This window comes from Mesoplodon bidens, assembly GCF_964165515.1.
Source record: "Mesoplodon bidens genome assembly, chromosome: 12".
Lineage (NCBI taxonomy): Eukaryota > Metazoa > Chordata > Mammalia > Artiodactyla > Ziphiidae > Mesoplodon > Mesoplodon bidens.
The window spans coordinates 75,044,066-75,058,907 of NC_138168.1; the positions used below are offsets into that span (position 1 = coordinate 75,044,066).

A 14,842-nucleotide genomic window follows, 5' to 3' on the forward strand; every position below is an offset into this window, starting at 1 on the left:
GACCTAGGGAGACCACAAAGGTGATAAGGAGAAAGAGACAGTGAAGGCTTGGATTAAAGTAAGGGTAATGGATAAGTTCAACATACATTAGAGAACTGATAGATTATTCATGAGCAAGAGTAAGGAAATAAAATGGTTTCATTTTAATGGACACAAGAAATACATCTAAATTAATTTCCATTAATGACAGCTTTTTAATGTATCATACACACGCACATATATATATATATGCATGTGTGTGTCTGTGTATATACATGTGTGTATTTGGAATTGTCATACATTTTATTGTTTAGTTATTCCTCTTACTTTTTTTTTAAACTTTAAAGACCTCTAGTTACTCCTATATTCAAGTGGGTCCAGGGAACAGACAAATGAATAAGATATTGTTTTAATACCCTTACTTTCTGATCCTGTAGATGCTCTCTCCTCTGGCCTGCACTACAGGACCATCTGTAATCATCCCTTTGCATGTACAACTCTTCCAAAAGCCTAGGTTTATCTAGCACATGGACCGTCTTCCATTCATTTGTTTGCCCCTGAGGGCCTTGCTTTGCCCGGCACACACATAAGTGCTGGAAGATATTGAACAACAAAATGATCATGTTCATTCACAGGATGTAATACTTGTTTTTCTGTGTCCCCTGGTGATGGTGAGAAAACTGGAGACTAGAGAACTGCTTATTTGAGTTTCTACATTTCTGCTCTCATTTCTCTATAATGAATCAGATATTGGAGAGCTGTGATTTGGCAGCCATAGAGCTTGCAGAGTGTCATTGGAAGAGCTAAATCAACAATACCTGTGTGGTTCATCAACTTAAAACTCTTGGAATTGGAAGAAAGCCCAGAGGAAATCTAATCCTACAACGGATTCACTCTGCACTGCAATGTCTTAGCTGAAGGTTATCTAAAACACTTGATTCCAAATATTGGGTTTCTCAGAAATAATGTCTCTTTTCTTAGTTTTTATGGATGAAAACAAATGATGATTTAATACCAAAATGGGAAACGGGACCTTGGCACATTCTTATTTTTTTAAACTAATAATTGAATTATATATTGTATTAATAAATAGGGATAAGGAAATGTATACTGCATATAGATGAAGGGAAATTACAGTGGATGATTTCCACTCAGGTTCTTTATGAACTCTTCCTTTATATTTTATTTATATATAATATTTAACCCTAACTTTGTCATTAAATGTTCCCATCTTCCGTGTTCATCCAGTTCCTTCTTGGTGGTCCTCTTGTCAAAATGTACTGTAAAGATATTAAATAATAGACATAAGGAATTATTCACCACTAGAGGGTGTTTGTAAATGGTCCAAGGATAACGGTGGGAAAGAACCCAGGACCTAGTGTATTGTGGAATTGACACACTCTGCCTTCTGTGCACTGCTCTGCTTTACAACCCCTCATATCCATGGCATCTTGATGCCTCCAGTTGCCCACTGCTTTCAGAAAGATCTGCTAAACCAAATCAAATTAGGATGTCAGGGTTTTAATGGGTTATCTTTCCCAGGAGGATTTTTCTTTTTAGGAGAAAGAGAAGTCACGTGTTACAAATGGTAGAATTTCAGGTATCAGTGTAGGAGGAATCCTGAGCTACAGCGGCCCAAGTGCTTTGCTTACACTTTTAACAGCATTGTTTGTAAACCTTATTCCAAACCTCCTGGCCTGAAGAGCAGATAAAATGCCCTGTGACATTTACTTGGTTATATTCTTAGTTGGCCTGTCAATGATTCTGCCTTGCTCACCATCACACATAGACACAGCCTGTCACCCTTCCTTGAAGTTTCCCTGACCAGCTGACTGATCCCTACAGGCTCATATTCACACATCTGGTGCCCCTACAGCATGTCAAATAGGACTATGGGCTCTGGACTCTAATTGCTGGGCCTGAGTTTCCTTCTCTCTCATTTACTGTGTGAGGGAACATAAGCAAACTTTCCAAACCTCAGTTTTATCATGTGGAAATGCCCTGTTGTGGGTTTCTGAGGACACAAGGATATAATGGTCGTAAATGGCTTCTTCTGGTGCCTAGCACACAGAGCTCAAGAAATGTTAGCTAAATAAATAGCAAACTCTCATATGCTAAGATTTATATTTATTAAATCATTTAATTCTTACAACAACTCTAAGAGGTGCTTTCCATTATTATTTTCATTGTACAGATGAACCAAAGCACGGTGAGGTTAACTGACTTAACAAAAGTCCCATGTCTAATAGGTTGGGGAGTAAGAATTTGAGCCCAGGGCCCTCTGGTTCCAGAGTACCTGCTTTTTACCATTCTGCAATGCTACGTCTCCTATAAACAAATGATATTACTTCAAGAGCATTGGCAAAGCCACTGGAAAAGTCCTCTGTATAGCCTCAGTCCAGGTGAAACACATGTCAAACTAAGGCGCTAGAATGCAAAGTGGTATGGAATGAGCCTTTCCCACCATGGTACAGAAAACTGGGACTAGCCTTACAGCCTGATAATAAGAGCCCTCAGATATTATCCAGTGCCACCCCTTCGCTTTATAGATAAAGAAACTGGAACCCAGGGTACTCCAGGTATTTGCACATGGTCATAGTTAGACCGAGGCAGAACTGGTTAGGTTTCATAGGCACAGATCCAAGGGCCTTTTAATTCACTACATTTCCTGCACGAGGCTCTCACGTCCTTTGAATTAAAGACAATTTTTCCTTCATAGGCTAATTTCCTTTTGACCCAAGATAAAACCTATTTTGACTTGGTTCAATGGAAAATTTTACTGATGATGTAAAGATACAAAAGTGGGGTTAAATAGGAGGAGACCAAGGGCTTAGTAATGGGGTTGGGTTAATTCCACTGAGCAAAAGGTGGCTAAAAGTAGCTACATGGAGGGGTAAGGGAACAGCTGACTCCTGCTGAATGTCAGTCCACTGATGCTGGACAGTATGTCTCTCTATTACTTCGGGTTCGCCTAATGAGCTTGTTCTGTAAGCAGCCTTGTTTCCTAATATGATGGTTGTTTCTGCAGGGCTGTGTCTCGTTCCCTGCTTTTTAGTGACTGTATGCCTAAAAGTGAGTACTGGCAAAAAATAAACCTACAGGCAAGATACATTTTAAATGGTTATTCAACAAATGCTTTCTCCTATCCTACAGTAATGTACTTGTGAAAGAATCAGATTGGGGAAGGATAAAGCTGTTGAAAAAATTTTTGCTAAGCAGGTGCTTACTCTGGGTACTGAGAATATGGAATATGTTTTGACATGAAGCTCTAGATTATGAAAGAGTGCTGATTCATATTGTTCTAGAATCACCAAATGCTTATGTTGTAAGGAAGCTTAAAGATCTAGTATGAACCCCATACTTTGAGCATGAGGAAAAGAAGACAATGACAAACAACTCAAGGTCACAGCTGGTTAGAGATAGGCAAGAATTTTTGCTCTCATCCTGGAATTCTTATAGTGAAATATCATATAGAGGATCAAGAATGTGTTCATCTGCAAGTAGCAGAAAACCATTCTAATTGTGGCTTTACAGATTGAGTTTCACCTTTCTCATTCAAGAAGACATCCAGGGGCGGCCAGTGCAGGGCTAGAACGAAGTGTAGTGGTCCTACTGGGTAGCTGGGCTGTTATGTTTCCTGCTCCCCCAGCCTTCGTGTGAAGGCTTCATCCTCATAGTTGACCCCTCATTGTGACAACATGGCGGCTGCACATCTAGGCCTGGGTCCACATACTGGTGTAGAGAAAGAAGGGACAAAAGACCTAAGAAGCATGTCTGGCATCTGACCTTTTCAAAAATTTCCCAGAAGCCTCACCTGGCAACTTCTGCTTAAATCTCATTGTCTGGAATTGGGTCACTTCTGCATCTCTAGCTGCAAGAGAATCTGGGAGAGTAGGTACTTTTGACTATGCACAGTCACCCTAAACAAAAAGGGGTATTTTTTTATTAAGGAAGGATGGGGGAATGGATAATGCATAGAAAACTGCTAGAGTATGAAACATAAAGGATGTTGTAGGTAAGTAATTAAGGGCTATAGGCTTCAGGGTCAGACACATCTGAGTTCAGATTCTGGCTCTGACAATTTTTGGGTAAATTACTATTTTCTCAGGCCTCAGTTTTCTTTATAAATGGAGAAAATTATGGCAAAATGAGGCAACAAGGTTGTAGTGAAGTTAAACAAAGATAATTGTAAAACAATAAGATCAGTATAAATTTTCACATTATACCACTGCTTTAGGATCTGTAACATTAGTGTTGCTTACCCTCACTCAACCAAGTTATATTTTGATTTCTTTTACCTTCAATGAGACAGAATATTCAGGACACCAAGACACAGAAACTGGTTAATCAGATTCTACTTACCTTTATTCCCTATTAGAAATAATGTCCAAATGATACTTAGACATATTTCACACTGCTTCTAACCCTTTACTCAAAGGGAGAGACTTCAGTGGGCCAACCATCCTGGCCTCAACCTGAAGTGCTTCCTTATCATGGAGAAGAGATGACCAGGCCTTCAGCCCGGACCTTGTAGGGAATTTAAATCAGAGAGGATGTTCTGAGCCTTTTATATCTTTTCTTAGGGCAGAAACTCAGTAGAATTGAAATTTACACCTCCCAGACTAAATCTCGTTGACTTTTTTTAAAAAGAAGTAATAAACAGCATTTATTACCTTGGTATATCATACTGGTCTTATTGCTGTTCAAATCTCACTGACTCTTAAAGAAAAAAAAGTGGAGACTAACTACTTCTTTAATAAATTAAGGGTACTCATATCAGATTTTGGAATTTCAAACAGGAAATCTGTATATTTTAAACAGACTCTCTCAATCCAAATAGGTATGTATCACAGGAAATGGCACATGGTTTACGGTCAACTTTGTTGAAGAACAGTAACTATAGGGAATTCCCTGGTGGTCTAATGGTTAAGAATCCACCCTTCCACTGCAGGGGTTACAGGTTCAGTCCCTGGTCGGGAAACTAAGATCCTGCATGCCCCACTAAGTGACTATAACACTGGTATTTCTTATTTCTTATAGGAAGAAAAATTGTTACATTGTTCTTGTGAGAGGTTCATTTCCCTTCTGGCAAAGTTTCCTGAATACCCCATAATAGCTATGCTTGGCATGATAGTCAGATAAAAACTATGCCCTATGTATTTTTATTTCAAAGATTTTTATTAACAACATAATGCATGATTATTTAGTTAAATTAGAAAACAAAGATAATAAAATATAAAAACATAATTATATATAATTCTGAAAAAACTGTTAATATTTTCTTCCATATTCTTCGAACTTTATATATATGTATACATATATATTAAAAATTGGCTTTATATTTTACACACTATTTTAAACTTTTTTGTACTTAACAATATGGCTTTCCTTTTACGTTGAGTACAACTTTACATCATCCTAGAAAATGGTTGCATATATTCTTTATTCCATTCCATTATAATTATTTAAACATCTCCTATTGTAGAGAATAGTTTTTTTTCTTTCTTTTTTTTTTTTTTTTGGTTTCTGTTATATTTTCCAATGTGTGCTGTGCTGGAGTTCCTTGTAACTGGAACTTGATGGACAATGAAATTATTTTCTGAAAACTAAATTTCTGAGTTAAAAAATATGAATGTAATTTAAAACATTGTTGCTACAAATTTTCCACCAAAAAGGTGGAACAGTTTCTACTACCATTAACAGTATATTAGTGCTCATTTCCATGAACTCTTGCCAACACTAGGTATTATCTAAAAAGGAAACTATTGTGTGTGTGTGTTGGGGTTACTTTTTCTGAACTTGTTACTAGATACAATTTTCCCAGTTGTGATTGTATATTCAGTATCACATAGGCAGGGATAGTGGACAGGTATGATAGGGGCTGCTTCTGTGAACCTGTTTTCTCCATGTGAAAACTGAAATGGAAAATGCCACTTTTCTGCAAGAAGGATGATGTCCTTTTGTATTTTTACACCACTTACATTTTGTCTTCTCTTAACTTCTTTCTCCATATCATAAAGAATTTGAGTTAGAGAAACAGCAAGCTGGGTTATTGCATAAAGCTCTAAAATAGATACAGTGGCTGAAACTTAAAGAAGACTCAGTGGCAAGAGACTCAAAATAGACAAACACAGACTTTTGAATGCATTGTGTAAACACCAATAGTCCAAAAATAAAATGGAGAAGTAATTGCTTTGGACAAGTATGACAGAAAAAGTGATCTAGGAATAACTTGGGAACAAGGTGACCATGAATGGAGAGCTGAACACTTCAGTTAAAGAAACAGTCACAAGCTTGGGTTTTATAAATAGAAACACAGAAATAAAGGAATTTAAAGCTCTTGAGTCAATGATAAAGCCTTATGTCCAATTTTAGATTCTACAACTTTAGAGAAACATGGAGAATAAAAGTAGGCACCATCCCCTGAATTTTTCTTTGTTCCAGGAACTTTACATTCATTAACACATATACTTCAATAATCATGACAAGTCTTTAAGATGTATGTTATGACCCCCATTTGCACAAAACCTAAAGAAAATACTTTAAGGCTATCTCCTCATCTAGGATCCAGGATTCAAACCAGGTTGATCTTCTTCCAAGGCTCATCCTCTTATTTACTCAGCTATAAGGCATACCTGAAAACATGATGGGGCAAAAGGACAAAGATTAATCAGTCCTATTGCATAGAGATGACAGTCACCTTTTGGTAAATCTCCTTCTTCCACTTGGATGCTATAACTCTACCTGCCCAAACTGGGGTAATTAAAGGTGGGGTTGTGAAATTTCTGATAAAAAGGATTCTCTTCTGTTTTCTCTGATCACCTTGTGTCAAGCAGTTCCTTCACTGACCTTGCATATAAAATCCCTTATGTGCTTCTAAGGCAGGTGATGACTCATTCACCTCTGACTGACCAGACCCATAATGCTGACTGCAGGTGTGTGGATGGAAGCAGGGAAACATAACACTTTCTATGTATTAAGTGGGAGAACCAAACAAATTAAAAGGTTGCCAGGAAAGGTTAAAATAATAGGAGTTGTTTCCCTGGGAGGAGAGAAAGCTGAACTGTGGCTTCCAGAAAGACTTTTTTTTAAAAAAAGGAAGAATTCAAAGAAACTGATACCTGCCTCCACTGAGAGTGAAGAGGATATGAATTTACATTTTGTTGTACAGGATTTAGATCAAAAAGAAGAATTTCTTGATAGTGATGATTGTTGAATATTGGCAGTAGATTTCCAGAAGGTGCTGTGAAATCAATTTCCATCAACATAGTTCTTTCAAAAATGGGATATTATCTTATTTGTCCAAGATGTCCCAGGAGGCAGAATGATCAGTTTTCAGGACCTCGGATAGGGACTGGCCCATAACGCAAGGGGTATATTATCATCCAGGAAGCCTAAGACTACCAAAGAATACCAATAAAGGGATATAAGCATGAAATAAGGCAGAGATTAAGGGAGTCTAGAGCATAAGACTAGTGAATCTTTGAAAGTAATGCTGTTCCTTCTTTAAGGAAAGTGAAGAAATATCTACCTATTTTCCCTGTATAAATGTTTCCCCTCATATAACTGAGGTGTACATACGTAGGGATGAGATATGTTGAATGCTGTTGTTTTACCAAGATAATTTATGAAGATGCAATAACAGGATTTGGACTTCATTCAACATAATGGATGAAGTGTTATTTTAGCCACCAAATGGAGTTCAGATTGTTTCTTAAATACATCTTCAACATTTTAAGAGTAGAAGAAAAAACAATCAATATAAAGATTAGCCTTAAGTGCCTCCTTTTTGCTATGATGACAGTTCGTACAGGTGATTATGAAATGCAAGACAATTTTATTTCATAGCTTGTTTGCTCAGTGTAACTTACCTACCAAATCACTACAAATCAATCTTTTATGAATGAATATCTGTTAATATGGTCTGATAATCATATCTAACTTCTTCAAAAAATCATATGTAGCTTAGAAAATTGAGTTTTAGCCATTGTCTTTTCTTTCTTGAGATAGTTCTAATTTTTACTTCTATTTTCAGTACCTTTATTAACTTTGCCCTTGTACAATGTCCACTTCTATCATGTTTAAATACTTTTATTATTCAAACTATAGGGATTTCTTTGTAAACCCCATGTTTTCTCTCATTAATCTCCCCATAAGTTCTGTTTAAAAGCTTGTTTTATAGAATATCTTGATTTACCCTCTGTAAATCTTTTTCTCATATGTTTCAATATATTTCAATTTTATATTTTATGGGCTTTGTCAGATGCCACTCTTACATCTCTCTCTTGCTCTTTAGGTTTTAGGCAACATCATAACAGTGATAAAGTCTGTTATAAAATCTGTTACAACACAGCAGCATATAGCACATTTCCATGTTGCAATCCTGTAGTGGTATGCCAGATACTTCACTAGAGATTTGCTATACAGAATGGCATTCTACAAACCATGAACCTTCTGCTCCAATGGAACTTCTCTAGTCATTGCCTCTAAAAATACCTTTTATGGATTCTCATTCACTTCCATTTACCCTGAAAGCCAATCCTTTGCTTACATTCTTCAAGAACTCATTTTCATTCCTTCTTTTCCCAAGAGTTATTCTCTGATCATCCTTGCTCTCTCATTCTGAAATTTAGTATTATGGTATTTTTCATTTCCCATGTAACATATACAGCTTAGTATTGTTGCTGTATTTTGTGTGCTTGTGTCATGCCTTCATAGGTGTATTATAAGTCCATGTAGGAGGCAGTATAAAATGGTGGTTATGAACAGGAACTTCTGAGTTAGATGTTGAATCCTATATTCATCACTGTTTGATCTTAGGCAAGTTACATAACCTCTTAGAGCTTCCACATCCCCATCAGAGAGTTATAACATCTATATGGAGTTATAATGAAAAAATGAAGTGCCTAGGTATTTAGCACAGTGCCAGAGGCATAGCAAATATTCATCAAATTGAAGGCAAAGTCAATGTCCAATAATTCTGGGCAACTCTTTAAAGAGCAGAGCCTAGGGATTTTTTTCCAAGTTGAGAGCTTGATAATCTATTTGATAATTGAATAAAAATATGCAGCTCGCCACCAGCCCTGAGTGTTAACATTTAATAGTACTTTTAAGAGTTTTATTATGTCAGTTGTTTATATATTCAAAACTCCTTCCAGGGTTACACAGAGAAGTATCTAAATAAATTCCTCACTACCAGGAAAGGCAAGAGGAGGTTTGGGTGGTCAGATGGAAAGGGGAGGGGAGACAGAGGATAGGTTCCATGTTGAGTGTTTTATTTTAAGTCTGGCATCCTTTGATCATGACCAAGGAGTCAGGCAAATAATACATGTCTTCTAGTTTTCTTTCTATCTGTGGAAAATCTGTTTATATTTTAAGATCCATAATAAAAGCACTTTCTTTTTTTCCCAGATTTTTGAGGTATAATTGACAAACAAAATAGTGTATGTTTAAGGTGTGCAATGTGGTAGTTTGATATATATATACATTGTGAAATGATTACCAGAGTTAAGTTAATTTACACATCCGTTACCTCATATAGTTACCTCTTTTGCTGTTTTTCTGAGAACATTTAAGATCTACTCTCAGCAAATTTCAAATATATATTATTAGCTGTAGATTATTATATATGATATATATATTATATATATAATTACCTGTATAGTCACCATACTGTACATTAGATCCCCAGAACTTACCCATCTTATAACTGAGATTTTGCATTCTTTGGCCAACATCTCCCCAGTTTCTCCATTCTCCCACTTCTAGTAACCACTGTTCTACTCTCTGGCTCTATGAGCTTGACTTTTTTAGATTTCACATATAACAGATATCATACAGTATTTGTTTTTCTATGTCTGGCTTATTTCACTTAGCATAATGTTCTCCAGGTTTACCCATGTTATTGCAAATAGTAGCCTTACCTTCATTTTTACAACATATTCCATTTTATGGCTTATATTCCATATTTTATGGATAATATTGCATGGATAATATTCCATTCCATATATATGTATAGTATTCCATTCCATATATATGTATATAATATATATATGGAATATAACACTTATTACGTTTTCTTTATCCATTCACCCATCAATGGATGTTTAAGTTATTTCCGTATCTTGGCTATTTGAGATACTGATTACATTTCCTTTGGATATACACCTAGTACAGGGATTACTGAATCATATGATAGTTCCATTTTAAAATTTTTGAGAACTTCATATTGTTTCCCATAATGGCTGTGCCAATTTACATTCCTGCCAACAATATACAAGGATTCCTTTTTCTTCACACCTTCCATACCACAGGTACTTTCTTTAGGCAGCTTTTTCTGATTCCTAACCCATAGCATCTCTATTAGATATTTACATTTGAGTTAGTCATGTCATTGCTACTAAATGAAAGTAACATGGTTTTAAGCTTCCTAGAGGTGATTTTCTTCCTTTTTTATATAGTATTTGTATGTAGTACTATCATCAACATAATGAGTACAAATAAGATAAAATTTATGAATGCAATGTTTAAAATATAAAGATTTATAAAAGTACAAGTCGTTCTTATATTAGAGTTACTTTGTAGACTGTTCCAGTTCTAACACAAACAAGCTTCATGCCTATTGGCGAGCCACTTCACTTGGCCCAATTTCCTTGCTGTAACCTGAAGGGTTTGCACAGAGTATGTCTAAGGCCTTTACTAGATTTAAAACACAAGGATTTTCTTATTCAAATGCATAGAATATTTTTGCTCCTTTAGTCTGCATGTATTTTGATAAAAGAGTAAAATCTTTTTCTGTGATTGTAGTCCAAAGGTGGCACCTTAGCAATAAAGTTGTTCCCCTTGTAACACCATCTTATGATGCCTTTTCAGTGCCTTTTGCTGAAAGAGTTGTTGGTGATGTCTTTATACCTTGTAGATTCCTGAACCTGCATTTATTATTGTAAGCGGCATTTGATTTCCCTCCTTGTGCCCTCTTCTGCAGGCAGATGAGCCATTCATTTACCAGCTGCAGTCTTCCCCCTTATAATCAGTCAGTGCCTCTTGTCTGAGCCATGATGTGTGACCACAATCCATAGAGCTGAGGATTTTGTCATGTGTTAAATCTTCCATTTGGGCTTCACTGGACTGTATTAAGCCACTGAAGGTGGTTAACTGAAGAGGCAAAAACATTAATTGGTAATTTAATCTTATGAAACAGGAAACGAGAACTCTTTTTTTCCAAAAAATACAGGAAAATCTTATTAAGTTTCATAACAAAGTCCATGAAACTTTTATAGATATTGAGATTTAAAACTTTTATAGATATTGAGATTTATAGCTGGTTTTTGTCTGCATATTCTGGTCTGGCCAGGTGCTCCATTTACTTTGCTTACTCACTCTTCATGGAGATGTTGCAGGACTTGCTATCACCATGAGTGTCTGCTCTTAACCTGGCAGCCAGCTGAAGCAAGCCCTCAGATGAACACGTCTCATTGTGCTGGCTGACCTCCTACCCCAATGTTCTGACTTCTCCCACGTTGCTAAAATCTGGAACAACCACTAGTAATCATGGTTGTAAAATAGGGCAGCCGCCCCTCATTTCTAAAAACCTGTTTCACTATGGACACCCTAGTTATATAGTTTTCCATTATTTTCACAGAGTTGATAGTTTGATTACATTTGATTATTCTCTTTAGTCCATCCAGATCTTCCTTCAGTCCCAGTTATATTTACAAATTATTTGGCAAGTCTGTCCTCTTCATTCCCTGTGACTAATGAGTCCTTTTCCTAGCTTGTTACTGCTGCTGCTGCCAGGTTGTCTTGAACATCTGCTGATTGTTTCTGGACAGGGAATTACGGGGAGAGTGGAATGGATGCTTTCAAAGAGCTGGCTGCCCAGGAAGGCCTCTGTATCGCCCATTCAGACAAAATCTACAGCAATGCTGGGGAGAAGAGCTTTGACCGACTCCTGCGCAAGCTCCGAGAGCGGCTGCCCAAGGCCAGAGTGGTGGTTTGCTTCTGCGAAGGCATGACCGTCAGAGGCCTCCTGAGTGCCATGCGGCGCCTGGGAGTCGTGGGCGAGTTCTCCCTCATAGGAAGGTAAGTCTCAATCTCTCTCTTTCTCTCTCTCTCTTCCTCTCTTTCACACACACACTTTGGCGCACATATACTTGCTCTCACAAAACTGGACTTCCTGATTCCAAAGCGAGTGAGATGTGCATTCCTTCTGGATCTCACTGAGAGTGGGGCTATTCCTATTTTCATGATAGACAAGAGCAGAGCAGTCGATGACAAGATGATGAGACTATTTCAGAAAAAGGTGGGAAGTTTTTGCTAGAATGTTTTGTCCTGGCAAATTATTCTTTTCATTTGCTTCCCCCCTTCCACCCCTCCTCCTCCCAAAACCACACGAATGCTTTTCTCTTCATATTCCTAAGCATAGATATCTTAATGAGGTGTTGGTGGATGGAAAGTAGTAGTGAAGATGGAAATACACATTAAGATCTGAAATTTAAAGGGCTAGTTGAGTGCAGGGGAAGACATGCTGCTGAACTCTGGAACTTGATAATATAATATCTTATACTTATGGGATGGCTAATAGTGATGTTTTCAGCATGTAATTTCTGGAATTGAAGGTGGTGGGTTCCAAAGTCTATGTTCTTTCTAAATCATATGTACTTGTGCTGGAATGGAGATTTTCAGTATCATTGTATTTTTCATAGGGTTTTTGACCTAATGGGTATCTTGTTTGGTTTACCATCTTCTAATACTACATAAAGGAACTGATCAATTTTTCCAAGGAACCTACTAAGTTTACTTGAATGAAAGCTTCCACTGATCTCTGATTCTGTCACGCTCATCTTCCAGATCTCTTTTTCTTCTCCATCTTCTCTTTTGGCTAGAGTACAATATTTTTTCACATTTTGAAGTACCTTAACCAGTGACCCTTTTCTCTAGGAAACTGGGCAGTGGTGGTGTGGATATCCTCCCTGGACCTTTCCCTTCTGACATTGCACTTGTGATAATGACTGCAATGCTAATAAAATTAATCTCACCTTCATCTGGAACTAGAGGTACAGGACCTCTCAAAAACTTTTGAGTAGAAGGTAGGGTAGAAATACAGCTAAATGAATAAAGAAAGAGAGGAATGATCTCTAGGCATGAGGAAGTATGAAGTCAAGGTCAAAGTATAATTCAAGATTAAGAAAATTATTGAATTTGGGTGAAATTGGCACACTGCCATAAAATGTCTTTTTGGCTTCTTCAACATGATGCAGTTGTGTGAGGCCATTTAAGAAAGCACCTCTAAAGAAAGAGTATTTAAAGAAGGAATGTTACTTCCTTCATGAGTGAAAAAGGATGTAAGCAGCATTGTTGAAGTGTTACATGGAATAAGGTTCTTAATATACACCTCAGGACAGGTGGCATATAGATATTCAATCTTTTAATTGATTTTGTAAAAATGACTGCTTTTATGAAGGGTGCTTGTTTTAAAAAAAAATCTCATGTTTACCATTTTCAAAAGAAGAAAAGTCTGTTTTGCAGATTTCCTTCTGTTTAATATCCCCAAAGAGAGGCTAGCTACCTAGATTCTGGAAATCTTGAACAGATGTAGCAAATATGTGAGCTTTGGGATATAAAGACTGCCTAATTGTGAAATATATTTATACAAAATACTGCAGTGAGTAATTGGAGTGTAAAGAACTCATTCTATTATCATTATTTAAAAACAGGTCAAGAATAATAATGTAAACTTATCTCTCTGGCTCTTGCTTACCTGCTAATAATGCAGCTGAGTCCCTCCAGGTATTTCTGAGTCTCACATGTGCTTGTTTGTGGTGATATCACTTCCTTTACTCCTCTCTTTCTCTACCTCATATCTTCTGGGTTCTACTGATGTATCCTAGAGATACTATCATCACAACAAACACCTGTGCTCCTGAGGACGCTGCTCCCTGTGCCAATAAAGCATGGAGCCCTGGAGATATCAAAGCTATGCCACGCAGTGCTTCTCTGACTTTCTGGGCTATATTCCATGTGGGTCTATAAAAATGATATTGGCTTTTACTCTCATATCTTAGAGGATTTTGTGGAAAACAGCCCTTTTTTCATTCTTTTTTCACAGCTCTCTCCCTTCCCTGGTAAAGATATGAATCCAGGGGGTGCTGAGCTGGCAATAAAGACAAGTAGTAACACTACAGTGTACCTCGTATCAGCTTTTCCTTCAGATGCTTGATTCTCCTACTTCCTGTGGGATGAATTCTAACCCAAGCACTCCTCTGTTCCTCATGCCAATGGACATTTGGTGAGCTTGGTTCCCTAATTTCAGCAGACGTGTCCAGAAGGGTTCCAGTTTAACACCAAGCTGCAACTTCTAGCTACGTTTGTAATGCTGTCAAATATATCTCTTTCCTATTTAAAGGAGGTTTAATTTACCAAATGATAAAATCCTTTGAGGTCAGGAGCCATTGTTTAGTTTCTTTCAGAATACGTGGTATGATTCTGGATGCTGCCAGATTCACAAGAGGGCATTGTGTAGATGGTGATGGACCTCTTTTCACAGAGGTGAAGATAAGTAAATCATGGTGTAGATTGCAGCAAGAGACATTTAGTTAAGAAAAAAATTAGAAATTCCTGAATGGAGGTTTGTACTCCTTTGCTTCCCGTGACTCCTCTTTTCTCTTACACTTCACATCCAATATAGAAGGAAATGTTGTTGGTGCTACAATCAAAACATATCCAGACTTTGACAGCTTAATGCCTTTCTTGCTGCTACCATCCTACTCCAAGCCAACATCACCTCTCACTTGGGTTATGGCAAAACCTCCTAATTGATCCTTGCCTTGCCCTTCCCTGCCATTTATTCTTAAGGCAAATGGAT

At 37.2% G+C, this 14,842-nt stretch overlaps 1 protein-coding gene across 2 annotated transcripts in view; it reads left to right on the forward strand.

Annotated features, from left to right (window-relative positions):
• Positions 1-14,842, forward strand: part of GRM1 (glutamate metabotropic receptor 1) — a gene marked incomplete at both ends in the record, with an annotated part of 365,662 nt that overhangs the window by 97,033 nt on the left and 253,787 nt on the right. For both annotated transcript variants that reach the window (XM_081250954.1, XM_081250955.1), the window contains one exon: positions 11,811-12,060. In XM_081250954.1, the coding sequence (XP_081107080.1) occupies positions 11,811-12,060 (250 nt within the window). The remainder of the gene's footprint in view (positions 1-11,810; positions 12,061-14,842) is intronic.